Source organism: Vidua macroura, chromosome 9 (genome assembly GCF_024509145.1).
Source record: "Vidua macroura isolate BioBank_ID:100142 chromosome 9, ASM2450914v1, whole genome shotgun sequence".
NCBI lineage: Eukaryota > Metazoa > Chordata > Aves > Passeriformes > Viduidae > Vidua > Vidua macroura.
The window spans coordinates 8,864,450-8,886,060 of record NC_071579.1 but is presented as its reverse complement, the minus strand read 5'-3'; the positions used below and the strand labels follow the sequence as shown (position 1 = coordinate 8,886,060).

At 47.6% G+C, this 21,611-nt stretch overlaps 1 protein-coding gene across 1 annotated transcript in view; it reads left to right on the top strand.

Moving 5' to 3' along the window:
- The window catches only part of LAMC1 (laminin subunit gamma 1), a 67,126-nt gene extending 49,444 nt beyond the window's left edge, over nt 1-17,682 (top strand). Inside the window, exons 6-28 of the mRNA XM_053984651.1 lie at nt 312-429; nt 528-626; nt 732-868; nt 1,718-1,840; nt 1,928-2,117; nt 2,312-2,424; nt 3,709-3,930; nt 4,019-4,207; nt 5,548-5,793; nt 6,084-6,237; nt 6,674-6,816; nt 7,522-7,700; nt 7,859-8,015; nt 10,311-10,516; nt 10,909-10,988; nt 11,325-11,462; nt 11,651-11,795; nt 12,135-12,284; nt 12,672-12,786; nt 13,132-13,331; nt 13,553-13,711; nt 14,195-14,294; nt 14,658-17,682. Of these exons, the coding sequence (XP_053840626.1) occupies nt 312-429; nt 528-626; nt 732-868; nt 1,718-1,840; nt 1,928-2,117; nt 2,312-2,424; nt 3,709-3,930; nt 4,019-4,207; nt 5,548-5,793; nt 6,084-6,237; nt 6,674-6,816; nt 7,522-7,700; nt 7,859-8,015; nt 10,311-10,516; nt 10,909-10,988; nt 11,325-11,462; nt 11,651-11,795; nt 12,135-12,284; nt 12,672-12,786; nt 13,132-13,331; nt 13,553-13,711; nt 14,195-14,294; nt 14,658-14,914 (3,620 nt within the window). The 3' untranslated portion in view covers nt 14,915-17,682. The remainder of the gene's footprint in view (nt 1-311; nt 430-527; nt 627-731; nt 869-1,717; nt 1,841-1,927; nt 2,118-2,311; nt 2,425-3,708; nt 3,931-4,018; nt 4,208-5,547; nt 5,794-6,083; nt 6,238-6,673; nt 6,817-7,521; nt 7,701-7,858; nt 8,016-10,310; nt 10,517-10,908; nt 10,989-11,324; nt 11,463-11,650; nt 11,796-12,134; nt 12,285-12,671; nt 12,787-13,131; nt 13,332-13,552; nt 13,712-14,194; nt 14,295-14,657) is intronic.
- Nucleotides 17,683-21,611: the final 3,929 nt, after the last annotated feature.

The window sequence follows — 21,611 nt, the reverse complement described above, 5'->3', positions numbered from 1 at the left end:
TGTAGCACTGAGGATGAAGCAGAAGAAAGCAATTTGAAGTTAAAATTATATTTTATATATAAAAAGGTTGGTTAGTAGGAGTAAAAGGCTGAATATAGTTTGGGAAGACTAGATAACAGTTCATCTGTCTAGAGCTGCCAGGGAAAGAATCCCTGTGAAGTAGAGGCAGTCTTTAGGTAAGCTGTCGCTCATCGGCTTGAGGCTGTGCTTCCCGCTTTCTGCTTCCGTATTTCTTGGCCGTTGTGTCGAGTTTGAGTAGCTGATGGAGCCATATGTGTGTGCTGAGGTACCTGTCCCTGCTGTCCCCACAGGCTCCCTCAGCACACAGTGTGACAGCTACGGCCAGTGCAGCTGCAAGCCCGGTGTGATGGGGGACAAGTGTGACCGGTGCCAGCCAGGGTTCCACTCCCTCTCCGAAGCTGGGTGCAGGTAAGGAGGATTGCAGCTCTCTAAAAGGAAAGCTAGGCTTTTTTAAAGCTTTCTCTATGTGGCTCTTACTGAACTAACCTCTCTCCTGACTCCCCCAGGCCCTGTTCTTGCAATGCTGCTGGCAGCACAGGGGAGTGCAACGTTGAGACAGGGCGGTGTGCGTGCAAGGACAATGTGGAAGGATTCCACTGTGAGAGGTGAGTTTTTCTTCCCATGGCTTTGTTTCAAGAATGAAAAACATTTGAGCAAGGACCTGGGGTTAAGCATCAGGGAAATTAATTTTCTTTCTTTCGCATCTTCAGATGCAAACCTGGATTTTTCCATCTGGACTCCTCCAATCCAAGAGGCTGTACTCCCTGCTTCTGTTTTGGACACTCTTCAGTCTGCACCAGTGCTGTGGGCTACAGTATCTATAGCATCACCTCCAACTTTGAGTTTGGTAAAATTAAGCTTTCCTTTGTATCTCAGGTTGGGCGGTAGACTCAAGTCAGAAGCTATTAAAAAACCCCAACTCCTTCCTTTCTGTGCAAGACCACAAACCTTGGGCAGGCAGGTCTAGGATCCCTCTTTTGGAAGTGCTGAAGCTACCTGGAGCTTCCATGTCTGCAGCTTGTTTGTTCAGATAGGGAGGCAGGAATTCACAGCCCTGGCCTCAGGCACACAGTTATTGTACACCGTGCAGGTGCAAGTGGGAATTGCAAATAGAAACTTCTTCTGTCCTGAGAGGTGTGCTGACAAAGCAGAGTTTCCTCAGTTCTAGAACCAAGTCAAGACTTTGTGATTGAGAGGATCAAAATCACTTTAGATTCAGGGTTTAAACGGCTCTGAATAAAACGCACTTGTGTTTCCAATGAGTCTGTAAGCCCAGGAAAAATCAGTTTCTTTCATGCAGTCAGTTTCATGTGTATGCATGTTTTCATGCTGCGTAGTCTGAAAAGAACATCTTTTTAATGAAAATTCCACTGGAGAACGGTTCATACAAAGGCTGCAGCTCTCAACAAATCGTAGGGGCCTGCAGGTTTTTCTAGCTCTGCTTAAGCTCTTTAGAAAAGAAGGTTTTGGACAAGTAGTCGTCAAGAGGGTTCAGAGTCCAGAGGTTTCAAGTCAGCACTTGAGTCAGGGGCTTAAACTGTAAAGATAGTGTTTACTGTTTAAATTCTTCTGCACAGCTGCTTTCTGCAGCCTGTCAGTGCCTATGCAGGCACGTTAGATTAACTACGTGATGTGAGAAGTGCGTGCAAATCTGTGTCTTCCAAGGCTGTTCATTCTTGCCCATCTGATTCTTCAGGAGAGGATGAGTGGCGTGCTGAGCAGCGTGATGGCTCAGAAGTCTTGCTGCAGTGGAGTGCCGAGACCCAGGATATCTCTGTTATCTCAGACACCTACTTCCCCATATACTTCGTTGCACCACGTAGGTCATTCTAAAGGCATGGCTTTCTGTGCTGCTTGTGCCCTTTGTGTTCTGTCCCCTAACTGTAAGGATTTCTTCCCCTTTCAGGCAAGTTCTTGGGCAACCAGGTTTTGAGTTACGGGCAAAACCTGACCTTCTCCTTCCGTGTGGACAGGCGGGACACGCGCCTCTCTGCAGAGGACCTGGTGCTGGAGGGGGCTGGGCTGAGAGTGTCGGTGCCTCTCATTGCCCAGGGCAACTCCTACCCCAGTGAGAATGTGCAGACCTACACCTTCAGGTACAGTGGGAGCAGCTGTCACCTGGCCTGGGCTGCCTTTGGCCTCTGAGCTCTTGAGGAAACAGAGCTCATTAGGTTTAAACTTGTGTGGGTGATGTTGCAATAGCACAGCACTGTTGCAAAGGGAGTTTTTGAGAGGGTGCAGCTGTTAGCAGCTGAAAGCTGTGCTGATGATGCTTGCCTCTTCTCCCCAGGCTCCATGAGGCTGCAGATTACCCGTGGAGGCCTGCTCTTACAGCATTTGAATTCCAAAAGCTTCTCCACAACTTGACTTCCATCAAGATCCGTGGGACATACAGTGAGAGAAGTAAGTCGCTGAGCAGAACGTCGCAGAAGAGGGGGCAAACTCATTTGTTTAGTGCTTGGGTTGCTTCATTGTAGGGCCCAGCCATAAACAGCTGTGGCAGTTTATTTGGCAAAGCTTGTGCCAGTGGCTTTTCACCTAGCTTTCCTGTGTAGCATCTTCTCCCAGGCCTCCTGAAGAGGATGTGGGAAAGAAAAGTGTTGTCTTTGAATGTCTGAAAGCTGAACACATACCAACTGCTGATTCCTTGCTCTAGACATGGGAATTTTTCTTTGTTTAATAGCCGCTATCCTCCAATTGGTAAAAATACATAGTATTGAAGGAGGACATAGGAAGTTTACAGCACTTGGCTTTAGGTTTTGCTACACTGGAAATGGTTACATCCCTCCTCTTTCTGGGTCTTGCCTTGACATGGCAACTGGGAAGGACAAGGTCTAAAGTGCTGCCTGTGCAAGACCTGAGTGAAAGTTCCTCATGATGAAGATTTATAAAAATGGGCATGAATTAGAAGCAAAAGTAGGTTCTTAGGTATTGCTGTGTGGTGAAAAAAAATTTGCAGGAAGATGCAAAGGATGAATTTGCATTTGGTAAAGGTGGGAAAACAGCAAATGTTTTCAGAGGGGTGGCCCATAATGAGGAATGTGGGGTTGTGAAATGGTGGGGAGCAAACTATCCCTGAGTGCTGTAGCCACTGCTAATATGTAGGAGCTGAGGCTCTGCTCAGTGCACTGGAGCTGCTGCAGTGGTACAGACACAGTGGTATAAGTTAAAAGTCAGCTGTGTTGTGTCTGAGCTCTGTTTTGCTCCAGGGAAGGGGCTGGGACTAGAGGAGGGAAGTGCTGAAATGCCAGAGGAAGGAATGGCTTGAGAGGAATAGTTGAAGAGTTTGTCCTGAGGCGTGGTTTGCAGATGGTGTATTAAGATTGCTGGAGACATGGTCTGTTCTGCCTTGAAAGCCAGGAATTGGTTTTGGTATTTGATTTGGAAATGGAACCATACACATGTGAAATATAACTTAATTTTAATTGGCTGTGCTTGCTCAGCTGCTGTTCTCAGATTCTCCTCTATATTGTCATTCTCATCTTTCCTACCCTGCATGTTCTCTTGGTGGGCTCTAGTGCATCTTTGCTCATCTCTCTAAAGCTTCCTGGAGCGTTTTGCATCTCGATTCATCTTACCAACTGCAAGCACCCCCCTGTGTGCCCCTCGTACCGTTCAGCTGTGTTTGGGGGAGCGGTGATGATAGCCTTTGTGGTTACAAAGGGTTTGCCCCTTGGTGCTTTCTAGGTGCCGGTCACCTGGATGACGTCACCATCACGAGTGCTCGCCCCGGAGCAGGTGTGCCTGTGGCCTGGGTGGAGAGCTGCTCATGTCCAGTGGGATACGAGGGGCAGTTCTGTGAGCGCTGCACCGCTGGGTACCGCCGAGAGACCCCAAGCCTCGGGCCCTACAGCCCCTGCGTGCCCTGCACGTGCAACGGGCACAGCGAGACGTGTGATCCCGAGACGGGTAAGAGAGCAAACAGGAGCGGCAAGAGCGTGGTTCTTCTTTTCTGGATTGGACAGTGAAGCAAAACTCGCGTCCCTCTCTATTGCAGGCGCGTGCAATTGCAGGGATAACACGGCGGGGACTCACTGTGAGAAGTGCAGCGATGGGTATTACGGCGATGCCACGGCCGGCACGGCCTCCGACTGCCAGCCCTGCCCGTGCCCAGGCACCTCGAGCTGCGCCATTGTGCCCCGCACCAAGGAGGTCGTGTGCACCAGCTGCCAGGCTGGCACTACAGGTGTGTTCCTACACAAAACATCTTCTTCTACATCCACACGCTTGTGGAAATGTGTCTCCTGCTAGTTCTTGTTCTCTGATCCACAGTGAGTAGCTCTGAAAGCTGCTGCCTCTTCTGGTTCAAATCCTTCTTCCTTCCTCAGCCCTATTTTCTGTCCTGTGTGAGGCTTGGGGCTTCACATGTTTTTCATGCCTATTTCTTGAGAACAAAAAGCTTTATCTGCAAAGACTGACCATTTCTGTGCTGTATAGGAGAGCCGTGCTGCCTTCCAGTAGAGCTCTGATGATGGCATGGTGTTGGGCAGAAAATAGATTTAAAAGAGCCAGGAAGGCAGGTCAGACTGAAATAAAATTAGAAGGTGCAGTTTGCCAGCCAGCGATGCACTACAGGATGCTTCCTAGGAAGAGCAGGAGGGCTGCAGTGACTCATGAATGCTGCCCAAAAAAACAGAAGATCAAACTAGTGCTCAGTAATTTTAAGGAGAAATATGTGAACAGATACTGATATTTTTTTCTTAGCAATAAGCTGTGAAGTCCAAGCATGTAGCTGAGTTGTTAAGCAGAAACTTTTGTTCTGCCTGCAAGCAGCAAGGAAGCCCTAGGATGACTGGGAGCCTTCATGCTTCTCTGCTGATTTCATGCTTGGCATGGCAGAGTCCAAAGTACAGAATACCTGTAAATTCTTGAGTGCTTAGGAATGTCTCTGACCAGGCACATAAGCAGCTCATGGGGGTTCCTGTGGGTTGCCACTGCATTGTGAACCAAAGCAGAGTCCAGGCCCCAGGTGCCCTTCAGCTCAGGTGTCTGTAGCAGCTGATCTTTCTTGTAGCAATGTGATTGCAGAAGAGTTTCTCCTGTCTCATGCCACCTTTTTGGGTTGTGAGGAAAAAGGGGGTTTGTTTGTGCAAGAGCTGCCTAAGAAATGGAACTCATAATTGGCTGGGGAGGTCAGATCTGCAGTAAGTGTAGGAAGCTGCTGAATCAAATACTTCAGTGGCTGCCTGTGGAGGTTTGGCAGGTCTCATTGGCAGAGGAGCTTCCTGGAGCAGTGATGCCACATGGAACTCTACCTCTTGGGATTCTTAAATTAACAACAACTTGCAGGTTTGCCGTAAAGGGATAGGAGGGGAAGGAAGAAGAGAAATAATTCATACTGCAAAGTTCCAGTGAAAAATCCACTTGAATTTAGAGATGAGGAGGGATTTGTGTCTGGCCCCAACAGAAGGATGAAAGGGAAGAAGCTGAAGAGTTTACTTTTCAGAAGGGACTGCAAAGGGGATCCATGTGAGATGGCAGCAAAGAGCTTTCTGCTGCAGCACCCGTGTCTGTGTTGTGTCCCAGGCAAGAGGTGTGAGCTGTGTGATGATGCCTATTTCGGAGACCCGCTGGGCAGAAACGGTGCCGTGAGGCCCTGCCGCCTGTGCCAGTGCAACAACAACATCGACCCCAATGCCGTGGGCAACTGCGACCGCCAGACCGGCGAGTGCCTCAAGTGCATCTACAACACCGCCGGCTTCTACTGTGACCGCTGCAAGGATGGCTTCTTCGGGAACCCCCTGGCCCCTGACCCCGCTGACAAGTGCAGAGGTGAGACTTGCTTCTTGTTGCATTTAAAAATGGTTTTGTCCCCAGGAGCTGCTGTCAGGCTGTCACTTGTGCCCGTCAGCAGCAATGTGTGGCTTTACCCTGATTTGGTGGTTTGAGCTTGCGAAAGTCCTTGTGTTTGTGGGCACTTAGTGCTATCAAAGCAAAAGCATTGTGTGATGCAGGGGCTGGGTGGCCATGTGCTTTGGATTCAGGCCCATTAGGCTAAGTACCAACACCACAAGGGTTTTCTAACTTTGTGCATGTTTCTCCATACCTTTTTATTTTTGCAGCTTGTCACTGCAATCCCTACGGCACAGTGAATCAGCAGACGATCTGCAATCAAGTGACTGGGCAGTGTGAGTGCTTGTCTCACGTCACTGGGAGGGACTGCAGTGCCTGTGAGCCTGGATTCTTCAACCTCCAGAGTGGACGTGGCTGTGAGAGGTGAGGTTTGGCTTGGCTTGGGGCAGAGACTCCGGTTTTGGAGGGTCTGTGCTTACATTGTGCAGGAATGTGATGTTTGTCACAAGTAACAGGTGTGCCTCTGCCGCTCTGGGTGGGGAAGAGCAGTGGTCAAGGAGCAGCTACTGAGGCTGTACAAAAAGCCTGACTTATAAATAGCTTTATAAAGAGCTCTAAATCTTAAATAGAAAACTGCCACATGACTTCATGATTGTAGCAGGGGCTCTTGGGTTCTTTTTTTAGTGCGGGCAGCAAGTGACCTTGCATAGTTCAAAAGCTCCGTGCCTCGCCTGCTGCATCTTCACAGCAAGAAAAGCGGCTTTTGGCAAATGCAAATGTTGAGCTGTGCACTTCAGGGGGGCACTTGGCCCCGCATGTCCCTTCTGTGTCACATCTGACGTGTGCCTGCCTCCCCCAGGTGCAACTGCCACGCGCTGGGCTCCACCAGCGGGCAGTGTGACATCCGGACGGGGCAGTGCGAGTGCCAGCCAGGCGTCACCGGCCAGCACTGTGACAGATGTGAGGGCAACCACTTCGGCTTTGGCTCTGAAGGCTGTAAACGTAAGTCTGAGGGGCCAGAGCGAGACAGATGGGAAGGATGTTGCACACCCAGCCCTGCCTTTGCTTTCCTTCTGCCTCTGGGAAGCTATTTTGTCACCTCGCTCCTCATCACAGCAGAAGTTGGCACTTTTATGTCCACACTGTGCTTGACAAAAATTTGTTTTCTGTACTACAGCTTATCCCCTTCTTCTTTTGTTACCTTTTTCTTGTCCTACTTACTAGATACCCAACTTAGTAGATATCTACTTCTCCTTGGTGTAAATGTATTCTCTGCATCTTGGCCTCCAACAGCCCTGTTTCCTTATGTGTCCCTGCACAGTTACTCTGCAGGTGGCCTCAGTATCCAGGTTCTGCCTTGAGGAGCAGCTGATCTTGTAAACACGATTGCAAAGCAGGTTGATCCAAACTTTCCTCATTGATATCCCTGCCTGTAAAGAGCAGCAAAACTACAACCAGCAGTTGTTTACAATGCAGTGGGGTAGAATGATGCTTTGTGGGAGAGGTAATAGCAACACTGAACACACAGTGAATGTTGGATCCTGCTTGTGAGTAGAAGCACTGTGATCACTGGGAAGTCCAGCTGTGGGTTTGTGCCCCATAGCTCTTGCAGATTTTTTTAGGGTATTAAGCCTTTCCTCTCATCCTGTGGGTGTTAGGGTATTTCTGCCTCTTCTGCAGTCTGACTGAGGTTTAACTCCCCTGCAGCCTGCGACTGTGATCCTGAGGGCTCGCGGTCCCTGCAGTGCCGGGAGAACGGTCACTGTGAGTGCAAGGAAGGCTTCGTGGGGAGCCGCTGCAACCAGTGTGAGGAGAATTATTTCTACAACCGCTCGTGGCCAGGCTGCCAGGAGTGTCCAGCCTGTTACAGACTAGTGAAAGATAAGGTAAGGCCACAGACACTGATTACTATTGGTACCACTGGAGATGGTGGCACGTGTCCACTTGTGCAGCGTTCCGGCCCATGACTGTTGGTGGTTGCTGAAAGCAGAGTGGCTCAAGGTGCTTTGATGTGTCACAGCTGTGCTCTGTCTCTCTTATATAGGTGGCAGAGCAACGTCAAAGGCTGCAGGAGTTGGAAAATCTTATAGCAAATCTGGGTACCAGAGAAGAAACTGTAACTGATGAAGCCTTCGAAGAGCGGTTGAAGCAGGCAGAAAGAGAAGTTACGGAGCTGCTCCATGAAGCACAAAAGAGCAAAGGTGAGTTGACCTGATCAGACATGGACCAACTAAATGAGTTCTTTGGAGACAGCATGTTTTATTTCAAGCCAGTTCTGTGCTCCAGGATTGACAGCAATTTAAGGCAGCACTGAGTCAGTGAATGTTATTATCATAACAACAGTGGCTGTGCTTTATCCATGCTGTTTGACAGTGGTCTTCATTGTACATGGAAGTAAAGATCTGCCTCTAGCTCTGTATGGATGGAAGTGTTTTATGTGTTACCCTCTTTCGATGCAAAGGAGGGTTTTATTTCTAACACAAGCAGAAAACTTTGAAGTATACTTATTATGCTTTAAATTTGCTCCAACATCTTGGATCAAGTAGTTCTTGTTCTGATCATCAGCAATCAGAACGAAGGCTTCAAAATTCTGATGGCAAACTTAATTCTCCCACCATAAAGTGTAGAATATTCTGAAGAATGCTGTTTTTCCTGTTAAACTCTGTTTCAAGTTGATTCTTGTGTTGTCGCCACTACCATGGGATGTCTGTGAGCAGGATGTTTGTCATGTTTGTGACAGTGGTTTGTCCTTAGGGTCTCTTTAATATATAAGATGATGTGTGTTTTGGAAAAGAGAGCCCTGAAGAAGACTATTGACTTTGCAGTAAAAGATGTTCCCCTGGGAGCTGGTTCCGTGATTTCAGACCATTTTGGGAAAATTTGTCCCCTTTGTGTGAAGCTGGGAAAAAGCTAACACGCATCCAATGCTGGCATTTGCTTGGGAAGATTCCTGCCAGTGAGAATGGTTGCTTAAGCTTTTCTCAGCTTTAGCTGAGGTAGATTTATACTGCCTGCTTGGCATCCATGCCTAGATAATAGTCCCACATAAGGGGGTAGCAGGGTGGGGATTGGAGAAAGATGAGGGAATGGATTTGGTTTTGTGGTGGAATTTTTGATCGGTCTTTCTGTCTTGGAATCATAGAATAATTTATTTGGAAAGACCCTTAAGATCAAGTCCAACTGTTCCCTGCCCCCCAGCACTGCCAAGGCCACCACTAACCCATGTTCCCAATTGCCACATCCACCCAGCTTTTAAATCCCTCCAGGGATGGTGATTCCAGCGTTTCCCTGGACAGCCCTTTAAATGAAGAAATTTTTCTTGCTATCCAACCAAAACCTCCCCAGGCACAGCTTGAAGCTGTTTCCTCTCATCCTGTCCCTGTTCCTTGGAAGCAGAGTCTGACCCCCCTGGGTGCACCCTCCTGTCAGGAGTTGTGGATAGACAGAAGGTCTCCCCTGGGCCTCCTTTTCTGCAGGCTGAGCCCCTTTCCAGCTCCTTCAGCTGCTCCTCGTGAAGTTTGTACTCCAAACCCTTCCCCAGCTCCAGGTTCTTCTCTTACTAAGAGGGCAAAGTAAATGCAAGAAAAACTACCCTTGCAAAAGTCTTTGCACACCTAAAGAAGTTATTTCTGTTTTTCTGTGGTAGTATGTTTTTTAAATGTGTCAAAACATTCATGTTCAACCAATACATCAATTTGGCCAATCTTAATTTTGAAGTTCTGTGGGCTTCTTCTTGCACTTTAATTCTTGATAACACTCTCAGCTTTTCAGAAATAACTGCCTTGGTTGTGAGGCACATACCTGTGCTGTGATGCCTCCATTATTAAGATGCTATTGTGGGGAGTTACCTGATGGTCCAAAAATTTGGTGACATGTGGGTGCCTTTCAAGTCCTGCATATGTGAGAACCAAGGCTTTATCCTGCCAGCTTTTGTCAGCCCTTTGGTTTGGGGAGAGTTTGGAGTAGGTTTGCTATTCCACACAGCTCCTGGCTGCTCCATATGGAGCTCCTTAGGTCTTTCTTCGGAGTAGCCATTGTTCCCTGAGTGTGGAAAAATGTACATCTGCACTATTCGTTCATCTCTGCTTAATTTCTAGGAGATAAGCTAAAGAGAATTCACAAAACAGACATTTTGTACCTATTGAGGAGCAGCTCTGTTGTCATTTTAAGTCAATGAGAGAGTTGACCTAAAATTGTTAGTTATTTTAAGTAAAATATTGATGATTCTGAACACAAAATCGCCCATCAGAGTCAGTTCCAACACCCAGCGGGATTGTCTTATTAGCAGTTCATGGCTTTTCATTTCTCCTGTTTGGTGCACATTCTGATTATGGCTTTGATCTCAAGCTAAGTGACTTGTGAAATGCCTTTGCCCGCTTCCCTTCCAGTAGGGGATTAACCTACCAACATGGTGCCTGCCGTGGTAAGCTGCTGCTCCAGCCTCTCTTCCTGCTCTAATTAATTTTGCTTCCTCTCTTTTTTGTCCTGTATTTCAGACGTAGATCAGGGACTCATGGATCGTCTCAAAGACATCAACAGCACCTTAGTGAGTCAGCTCAACAGGCTGAGGAACATCCAGGGCACAGTGCAGGACACGGAGAACCTGGCGGAGCAGGCCCGGGTGCGGGTGGAGGACACTGAGGACCTGATCAGCATGGCTTCTGATATGTTGGAGAGGGCCAGGATGGCAGCTGACAACGTGGTGAGTGTGCTGCTGAGATCCCACACAGCTGCGAGAGGCTGAGGGCCTTTCCTTCTGTGCCTCTGGTGTGCTTCTCCACTTGCTCTCTCCCTCAAACAGCAAATTTGCATCAAGATCATGGGAAATCAATGAAGTTCACCACTGCCAGTCACATATAGTATCTTAGCCCAAACCAACACAAAAGTCTAAAATAAATATTAGCACAGTTGTTTTTCAAGGGATAACCAGTGGTGGAAACTGCATGGACTTAAGAAAAACATACAGAGAAGTGGGAAGTAGGTTAGACACATCTCTAAGCATTAAGATAATGACAATAAATATTTAAAGCAAATATGAATAAAAGATGAAAAAAGAGCTTTAAAGGTTTTTTTTCCTTTCTTTTTCTTTTCCAGTCCATTACACCTCCAGAGCAAAGCGGGGACCCCAACAACATGACTCTGTTGGCAGAAGAGGCCCGTAAGCTGGCAGAAAGGTAGGCTGTGGCAAGACACACTCATCGTGGCCTATGTTAGGGCCCTGCTCTTCTCTACAAGGGGGAAGTAGAATTTCATTTGCAGGCTAGGAAACACACACCCTTTGCTGCTTAAGGGACTGGTGCTGTGGGATGATGGCTGTGTAGCACTGAGGGCAAACATTCTCATGTGGATGACAGACGTGGCAACCATCTTCCATTACAAATGTTTCAGCATCTCCCATACGTACAGCTGGGGGAAGGAAAGAAGGAGAAGTAAGAGAGAATATAATCAAGAACTAAGGATAAAAACTATTGGCTGACAAATCTAATGGCATTACTTTTCTTTGCCATCAGGCATAAAAAGGAAGCTGATGAGATTGTTCGCACAGCCAAGGCTGCAAATGATACTTCCACGGAAGCGTATCAACTGCTGCTGAAGACACTGGCTGGAGAAAACCAAACTGCAATTGATATTGATGAGCTCAACCAGAAGTGAGTCAGTAATAGAAAATTGTATTTATTTCCTGACTTTAGAGCAGTGCTTAAAGCTAAGACAGCCCCCTGTATGCTTTGGATTTTGTGGGAGGTGATTTTTGATTTCTTAGCCTCTCCACTCTCTTACTAAAGTTCAGTTCTACAAAAAATACTGTTACATAACTGGATCCTTGGGAATTTTTTAGGTACAATCAAGCAAGGAATATTTCTCGAGACCTGGAGAAACAGGCCAACAAGGTGCTTGCAGAGGCAGAGGAAGCTGGAAACAGAGCCCTGCAGATATATGCTAATCTCACCAGCCTGCCTACTGTGGATTCCACGGGGCTAGAGGTACATGTGGGCACCATCGTGTGCAGTATTTCCTGAAGATTGCTAGGTTGCTGGCATACCTTTCATGTGCTCTGCTAATGTTCTCTGCATAAGAACGCTCTGTGGGTTTTTTGTCCATCTGGGCTTAATCCAGCTTTTATGCAATTGCAACATTTATGCAGGAGATGTAAATGCAGAAAACTACCTACATAAACCCCACCTCCCCCATTTCTGAAGGACACAAATCTGAGTGAAATGTTTGCCAGATGTCTTGGCTTGAATGTAGAAGTGGAAAAATTTACCACCTGTTCAGGAATTCTTTAACATTCAGGAATCTCTGTGTGTGATTTCCACCTGCAGAATAAAGCAAATAAGATCAAGAAGGAAGCAGAGGAGCTGGATCAACTAATTGCCAGGAAGCTAAAGGATTACGAAGACTTGAGAGAAGATATGAAAGGAAAGGAGCTAGAAGTAAAGAACCTCTTGGAGAAAGGGAAAACAGAGCAACAGGTCAGTTCCACTTTGTGCAGGCTTTTGTTCCGTGGGGAAAAAAAAACAAGGAAGACAAGTAACTGGCCAGATGCAAATGATTTCGTCTTAGTCTTAGTGTTATTTATTGATTATAAGAATGCTGAAGAGTGGCCCCAAAAAGGAGATGCAGAAAGAGGTTAAAAGCAATGGCTTTGAGGCTGTGTGGGACAATAGGAGATATTTGCCTGATGTGGTGTCAACTTTGTACTCAGAACAGTATTCCCTAAGTACATACACTCACCTGGTCTCGGAGGAAGCACGGCTGTTCTGGATGGCCTCTTTGAGGCTTAACAGTGCTTTTTCATGCACGTACACAATTGTCCTTCAGAAAGTGGGAATACATTGATACATGTCATGTCTCCTCAGACTGCAGACCAGCTCTTGGCTCGAGCAGATGCAGCAAAAGCCCTGGCTGAAGAAGCTGCTCGGAAGAGCAGTGGCACACTACAGGAGGCCAATACCATTCTCAGGAACCTGAAAGGTAAAGAGGAAGCACTTGGCATGAATCCTTTAATTGCAGTGTGACAAGTCACTTGGCTGTAGGATATTCTGGTTAAAGAGGCCCTACTATTGCTTTTATCTGAGTGTTGGGTGTGTTCTTTTGGCTTGTTTTTCTTTAAAGAAAAAGTATAAGCGTTTTCAGGGACCAGAGATTTCCTTTTAACTTTCTTATTTAGCATCAGAAGATGTGCAATAGGGAGAGCTGATCCCAGTTTGCTCTACATCCCTCCAATGTCAGGGCAGCAAAGCCTTGGGTAGCTTGGTCAAAGGAGCATCCCAGGGCTCTTCTGGAGCTTGTGGTAAGGATGTGCTTTGCCCCCCTTAGACTTCGACAGGCGGGTGAACGATAACAAGACGGCGGCCGAGGAGGCACTGAAGAAGATCCCTGCCATCAGCCGGACCATTGCAGAGGCCAACAACAAGACTCACCAGGCAGAGCTGGCACTGGGCAACGCTGCTGCTGATGCCCGTGAGGCCAAGGCCAGAGCAGATGATGCTGAGAAGATTGCCAGCTCTGTTCAGAAGGTGGGTCTGCTGCAGCTCACCCCTGCTGAGATCCTGCTGTGTGATTGCATGATCTCCTGTTTCAGTGGTTCCTGGTGAGCCCCGTGTGCTCTCTGCTGTATTCCCCACTGCAAATGCAAAATATGGCAAGATAGGAAATCAGTGCATTTTGATGAGAAGGATTGAAGGAAGTTCTGCACCTTCACCACCTTTTTCCATCCTCTCCCACCTGTTGGCTGCAGAGTGCTGCTGCTACCAGAGCCGAAGCCGACAAGACCTTTGCTGATGTGACAGGACTGGCCAGGGAAGTGGATGACATGATGAAGCAGCTGCAGGATGCAGAAAAGGAGCTGAAGCGGAAGCAGGCCGATGCTGAGCAGGATATGAAGATGGCAAATGAGGTAAGCACTGCAGGCAGGTGACAGCAGTGGCTAGGAGCTGTCTTCTCCCTGCTGTCCTGGCAATGAGGCTTTCCTCTTGCAAAGACAGTGCTGGGTCCAGCCAGTATTCTGACTCTTCCAAGCTTTAAGTGGGACTGAAAAGAAGACAAGTTCTGGTGTGTTAGCATAGGCTCCCTGCTGGAATTTGAGAGCTGCTTTTCCTTTTATTATAGCTAAAACCTGACTGTATAGCCCTATTGATTCCATCCTGCCCTTTACTGCAAAATCCTGCTCAGTTTTCAGGGCTCCCCATCCTGAAATACTCAGAAAACTGATTACTTGAAGATTGTCAGTCTTCTCCCCAGCCCTGTGATAAAGATCTTTGTGCAGGATTGTTGTCCTGGGGTGAGAAGGCAGTGATGTGGTGACTAAGTGCAGAAGAGAAGCAACAGTTTTGTAATCCCTACACCTTTTTTGTGTTTTCATTTTTTTTATATCCTACAGGCCTCACAGGCTGCCCAGGAGGCAGAAGACAATGCAAGAAAAGCTAAGAACTCTGTGAACAGCCTGCTCACTGTCATTAATGACCTGTTGGATCAGCTAGGTAGGACTGTCTTTAACTCTATGCCTTTGAGTGTTTTCCTGATGTGTGCTGGCTTTCCTGCCAATGTTGTTTGAGGAACCAGATGGATCTGTTATCTCTTGAAATAGGATTTGTGTGGTTTTGGCAAGGACTTTGGTTTTTTTTTTTTTCTGGAGTAGCCTCAGAGCTTGTTCAGCAATGCTCTGTGTTGGTTTTCAGCAAACTGAAGACTTCTTGAAGCAGTGGAGATGTCTCCCATATGGTTGGTCCTGTTTCAGATGCTAGAGATGGCCTGATGGAGGTCTGCTGTGGGCTCAGCTGTGTGAGCATCCACGGTGTTAAAGGGGTTTTAATGCACTTCCCTGTTTGCTTCTGGCTTTTCAGGGCAACTGGAGACAGTGGACTTGAACAAACTGAATGAAATTGAAGGTACCCTGAACAGTGCCAAAGACCAGATGAAAGATAGTGACCTGGACCAGAAAGTGTCTTTCCTTGAGAGAGAAGCCAAGAAGCAAGATGATGCGATACAGGCCTACAACAGGGACATTGAAGAGATCCTGAAGGACATTAGCAACCTGGAAGACATCAGGAAGACTTTGCCATCTGGCTGTTTCAACACCCCGTCCATTGAGAAACCCTAAGGGTGTGCTGGGGGTGGGGGGAATCGCCCTGGTGAGTGGTGGTTCAGCCATGGAGTGCCTTAACACACATTACCTTCTCCAAATCCCCAACTCTTCGCTGCTCGCAGCCACTGTTTCCTTTCAAATCAGGATAAGTTGAAAGTTTTTTTCTTTTTTTTTTTTTTGTTTTTTTTTTTGTTTTTTTGTTTTTGTTGGTTTGTTTGTTTTTTTTTTTCCCTTGGTTTTTTGTTTTGTTTTGTTTGGGTTTTTTTGTAGGGTGTTTTTTTTTTTTTAATTTGTTTGTTTGGGGTTTTTTTGAGAAGCAAATTAAATATCCGTCTTCGGGCATCAAAGGGTTTTTTTAATATAGATTGTTTTCCTGAGCACTCCACATTTGCCCCTTCCTCAGACACAGTTTCCCTTTGATTAATGCAAGGATGAGAGATGCTCTGGACTCTTTATACTGTGGTTCAGAAATAACCATGTGAGCTGTATACAGCAAGGCAAAACTAACACAACTTTCTCTCCTGTCTTCTCCCTTTGACTGTAAAATCCTCAGTCCTGGAGCTCTTTGTCCCTATGAAGGAAGGGGATGGCTACCAAAGTATTACTGTAATGGCCAGTATAGCTGCACTCAATTCAGATCCTTCTTCCCAACTTCTAACCCTGTGAATTTTTTTTTTTCATCATTACATAGTGGCCAATACAACAGTGTTGGTAGCCTTTGGCAAAATAGCTGAAGCCTCTTTCTGAAATGCTTTCTGTGAGGATGCATTGCTATGAGAAAAAGGTAGCCTCTGATTAGGGCTCTGGGAAGATGGGATACTGCTAGAGTGGTGACTCTTGCCAGCCCCACTTCTGGTCTGTAGAGAAGATTTGGGTCTGATCTGAAAGCTGCTACCTGCTGGCTAGTCCAGACTGCCAGAGTGTGGAAGCCACGAGCTGCATTCCCATCTGTTGCTACTGAATTTCCAGAGGATCTGGTTTTCTGGGCTTGGAATGTCAGACTGACAAATGAGTTTGTTGAAGCAGGACGAGTCTTGCTGAAGAGAAGAGCTGCCATCCAGAGAGTTCTGACAGCTGCACTGGCCTCCATGCTGAATGTCTTTGGGTGGGGAAGGAAGGGGGCACATCAGTGGAAATGGAAAGGTCTTTTTTTATTTCCCATCTTTTTCCTGAAGGAGGACAGTGGGATTTTTCTCTCTCCTGCCATTGCTCTGGCATTTTGCCTGTTTTAAAGACGGGAGGAAGAGCTGGAATTTCCTGGTGCCCTCCTTTCTTTTTGCCTCCAGATCTCCCAGTCACTGTAAAGCTGCCACAGCACAGGGACCTCAGGCCAGGCTCAGGTGGCAGCTCTGCCTTTTACACCACTCCCACGGCTTCCCTGCAAGCTCCCTCCCCAGGCAGTGCTCGCTGGTGCTGGGTGGGAGTGGCGGGGAGCCCCTCGCTCCCAGACAAGAGCATCCTCTGCAGCTTCCTCCTTGCCTCCAGCCTGGCATCCCTCCCCCCTTCCCCTGAGATCCAGTATATATCTATCCTGAAACACTATGCAACTTTGTACGTTTGCGTAGCGGGGAAGAAATTATTATCTGACACACACTGGTGCTATTAATTATTTCAAATTTATGTTTTTTGTGTGAATGTGATTATTTTTTTTTCCATTTTTTTATCATGATTATAGTGTGAGGAAGTCTCTCGTATGTGTGTATGTGTGTGTAAATATACTCAGCCAGATTTCCAGAGTGGCACAGCCTGGCCTCCTCTATGTGCTTTCCCCTGTAGCCATTGGGGCAGGTGCACCATGTATTGCTTCTCTCTGTATCATTCCCTTAAAACTTGGGATTTCTCCTAGCTGGGCTCCTGCTTGTTTCCCTCTACTGTATCCCCAGCACCCATCCATAACCACTTTGCCTGTCGGGTGGATGCTTTCCAGCCCTGTCTCCAAAGCCAGCCCTGCTCCACATGGTGCCTGCAGCACCCAATTCTGTGTCCCTTGTCCCCTGGGATGCCGTGCCAGGAGTGGAGCAGGGGCTGTGGCTTTGAGCTGTGAGGAGCTGTAGCGCTGTTGGGAGATGGGAGCAGCGCTGAGGCGGTCAGAGAGCTGCATTTGGGGGCATCTTGATACCACTGTGCAAGGCAGGAGGCTTGGTGCAGACAGTGCTGCTGGGCAGGGGGTGTTCCCAGCAAACCCTGCATGGCTCTTGTATCCCTTCCTTTAACGATTGTGGGATTTCCCTCCTGCCTGGAAACACCTCTGGAGGAGAGCTCCCTGTGCCTGCACACACAGGGACATTGGGTCGCTCTGGGAAGATAGCTGTAACCACATCACCTCTGCCAAGGCTGTGAGAAGAGCAGATGTGTGCATGCCCTGGCTAACCTCAGGCCTAAGGTTTCCTGCTCTCTTGTGTTTTTGTTTTTTTTTTTTTTTTCCTTAAGCCGTTTTTAACAGAATTTTATTTTTAAATAAAAAAAAAATCTTTATAAGCGATCTGTTAATCAGTACTGCATTACAGCCATTATTCATTGTATAAGTCCAGTTATTTCTTTACATAATGTGATGATGTGACGGCTGCTGGTGGAGTGCTGGGTGTCATGGGTGACACGTGACATCCCTTCATCACCTTATTCTTGACTCTGGCCCTCTCAATATGTGCCTTCACTCCAGCTTTTTTTGCCTTAATCTGTGGTCTTGCTGTCTGGGGCGGTGAACAAAATGCAACACTTGCAGTTTTTATGTATAAAACAGTATTTCTTATTTATAATAAAGTCTGAATATTTGTAACCCCTTATACCTGGGAATTCTGTTGAGTATTACTTTATTTTTCATGGTAGAATATTGATGGTCACGTGTCTAAGTTGCAAGAGACAACTGTTCTACCTCTTGCTCCTTAAACATCCTGGTTTGGTATGGGAAAAAGGGAGAAGAAACTTGGAAATGTATGTGGTGGGGTACAGATGACAGGGATGATGGTTTTTCCTTGTGTCCACTGCTCCACTGCCATGGCTGTGATGGATTTTAAGCTGCTGGTTTTCCAGGGCTTAAAAACATACTATGTTGTTGGTGCTGATGCTGTTGGAGTGGCACTGTCTTCCTGGAAAGCCCTGAGGAACTGGGGGGAGTTTATTTATGCTGTAAGGGAAAAATCCTTTTTATTAAACAGGTAGAAAATGATAGGGCTCCTGGGAAAAGAAAAAAACCTGAATAAAGAAGCTGAAATTACTGGGAACTGCCCCAAATCTGGGTGCTCTGTGTTGTTCCTGGCTCCTGTCTCCCAGAGCCTGGCCTGAATGAAGCAAACTTTTAAGGACAGATTGCAGTGATAAGAGACTAGGCTGTTCTGCATTTGCACTTCTCTTACAGCTCCAGCTGGATTTCTGTTATTTTTCTCAGCAGAGGAAAACACACAGGTCTCATTAACTTGCATCAGAGCTAATCCCATCTCAGCTGGTAAATTCTTATTATTTTTGCATGTCAGTTTGTGTACTTTCGACCTTTCATTCTTCAGTTGTCACTAATGAATTTGTTTTCTAAAATACGTCTTTTTTTTTTTTTTTTTTTCTTGCCAATGTTTTTGTGAAGCAAATCCCAGCTGGTAAAATCTGGCTGAGGTTTCAGCTGGACTGTGGGGAGCAGTCAGGGAGCAGACAGTTGGGTGGTGGGACAGTTCTGACCTTGCAGGGGCTGTAGGTTGACATGGAGCCTCTTACCATTTTGAGGTGAAAATGCTTTGATTAGGAAGCAAGTCTGTGTCCTTTATTTTATCTTCAGGATTTTTATCTCCAGAAGTTTCTTGTGGGCATTGTGCAAATGTGTCTCAGAGGTGATGTTGAAGGAGGATGAGCCTCTCATTCGTGTGGAGGATGACAAGGTAAGAGTAACCTGAGGAGATACTCAGGAATCTGTCCTGAGGAGGAGCAGGCCCAGCTCCAAGGGACCATGATAATGGCTTACAGGTTGCCAAACTGTTCTACCAATATTTTGAAGGCCAAGTAGAGATGCCCTCCTTGGATACTCTCTGCTCAGTGCAGCCAGTGCCCGACATCACGGTGGGTGAGGAGGCACCTTGCTGAGCAGTGACCAAGCTGGTAGCCTTTATTCTCCTTCTGTTCCCTGTTCCCTGTTGGTCTCTTCTCACTGCACAGGTTCAAGCTCCATCTTCTCTCATGTGCTCTCTGGAGAAGCAGGAGGCTGGCAGGGGGCAAGGGGCCTGGTGAGAAGGTGGCAGTGGGGAGGGCTTGCACAGACCTGAGCTGGCTTCCCTCTCATTTCTGGGGAGGACAAGATATTGTTACAGGTTATAAAATGCTGGGAACTGCCTGGAGGGAGATGTCTCTGGTGTGTTTGTGTGGATCTGAGGAAGTGGAGGAGGTCATACAGCTGTCACATCAAGCTGGCAGTGTCCTGTGCACCCCATCTACAGCTGTGACATGTTGGCCCACGTTCTGGTTAGTTATTTTTTGTAGTTGGCTGCTGGCTTGATACCTTCAGTGTGCCCCCATCTCAGAAACATCAGGAATGCCATGAAAAAGTTATCCCACAGAGGCTAGGCATGGGGACAGAGAGGGGAATACAGTTGGATGGCAATGCCTTCTTCCTTCATCCCTGTTTGTCTCAGCCCTCGCTGGGCCGGGCACAGGCAAGGCAAGGCCAGACATGACAGCACTTCCTTGCCGTGCCCCTGCTGCTGCCCTGCCCTGCCCCGCTTGCTCACAGCCGGCGTGATCCCTGCCTGCCTCTGCCCGTCCCGCTGCAGCTGCTGCCTGAATGATCTCTGCTCCAGGTGGCTCTGGCTGTCACGAGGACTTTTTCCCGGGGCACCCAAATGTCAGAGGAGAGACTGAAGTCCAGGCTCCATCGCTGCTCTGGTGTTTGGTGATACCAGCACATCATGGTCACTGATTTTCCACACTGTGAGGAAATCCCAGAGGATTTCCTCCTGGACGATGTGGCAGGTCGGATAGGCCCTTGCAGGAGGAGGCTTGGGGATGCAAGGGTTGACCTGGGCTGCGAGGGCTCGCAGCATCATGGTGTTCATCTGGCATAAGTCACCAAAATGGGTTTTCTCCCTTGCTTACATTAATGAAACCATCACTCCACAATTTTTACACATCTGTCACTTTTCACCAGCAGCCATCAGCAAAATTTAGATTATTATGTTGTTTCAGACTGGTTTTGGAGTGGCTAATTCTGCCACAGCCATATCGTCAAGGACTGATGAACTTGCAAGCCACCGTGGTCTGCCTGCAGGAGCAGCTCTTTTGGCTCTGTTGGGAATGAACATAAAACATCTTCAAGAAGGACTTTTCTTGTGTTGCAGATTAAAAGACAGGTTTTCCAGTGAAACAGAACTGCTTCATTGCAGTGTCTGATGGGCACAGCTGTTCTTTATGCCTCCCTTTGCTTACACTTTTGCTTGCTCTAAAAGGTAAAACATCTCTGGAAATCATGTTGGTGTGAGACCTTTTCTAAAGTGTGCTGCCATAGCGACACGTTGCAGTGGGACTTTTGCTCTGTGGAGGCTGGTGGGCAGCTGCTCATTCCAGATTGGGTGTGTTTAGAAAATCAGGGCCCCAGGAAATACATTCCTGGTAGTCTCATGGCATGTGGCTTTCAGAGGTCCTCTTGAAGCGTAGTGGCAGATGGCAAGGTGAGAGTAGTCTGAGTCAAGAAGCAGAGGTGACTGAGGAGCGAGCTGTCACGGCCTTGTTTGCACAAGCAGAATGAGAGGTGGGGTGGCAACGGTGAGATAAATGGGATAACACGGAGGAGACAGACAAAGCTTCCTGCTGGGGAGGGCTGGTTTTCCAGGAGAGAAGTCAGCCAAGGATGTGGTCTGGGTGAGGTCTAAGGGTGGACCACGCTGCTGGAGATGACCTTCCCAAGCAGAGGGGTGTCAGCAGGGAGGAAGGACACAGCAGAAGTGGTGTACTTAAGAGCAGAAGGGATTGTGTCTCCTTAGAGGTATGAGTGGATCCTAAGAACTGCTGAATTGGTGGGAACACCATAAATAATTTTATCTCACTTAAAAACTAGTAATGAAAACCAGATAAAAGACCTTCAGATGCCAAAACCCACCACGCCGCTATTGCGCCTGGGAAGCCGTGTTCCTTGCTGTGAGCCGTATAAAGATCCAGCAAGTGAAATGAAAAGGAAAGCTCCTGTTTATAAAAGCGAGTTGACTCAATCAGCAGAGGCAGGTACAGTTGGCAAAGGGAGGTGCAGAGATGTGGTGTGTTTGGGCTGGCTGCGCCCATGAGATCACCAGGAGCCACAGAGGAAAGCCCTGTGAGTCAGCTCCAGGTGTCTGGAGTGTCTGGAGGCTGTGGGGCAGTGTAAGAGGCTCAGACAAGGAGCTCAGTGTTAATCACTCTGGTCTGTCAGGCCTGAAGTGAGCAGCATGGCACGCCTTGGATTGAGCTTGAATCCCTAATGCAGAAGGGGACCTAAAAGGCAACTTGTGTCTCTGGGGGTGAACTTGTTAGGTGTTTTCATTCTGTTTAAAGGTGCTCCTGGACCACTCACGGTCACTTGTGACATCAGGAGTCTCATGGCATTAGGCAGGGGAGCTGCTGTGATGCAGCATGAGGGCCCATCCCTCACTGTGCCCCTCTGATGGGCTGCTCTCGCAGGGCAGGTGGATATGTTGGAGTCCTGCTTGTCCTGACGTGTGCAGGCTGTGGGGAACCCCTGCCTCCAAATTTCTCTATTCCCTTATAG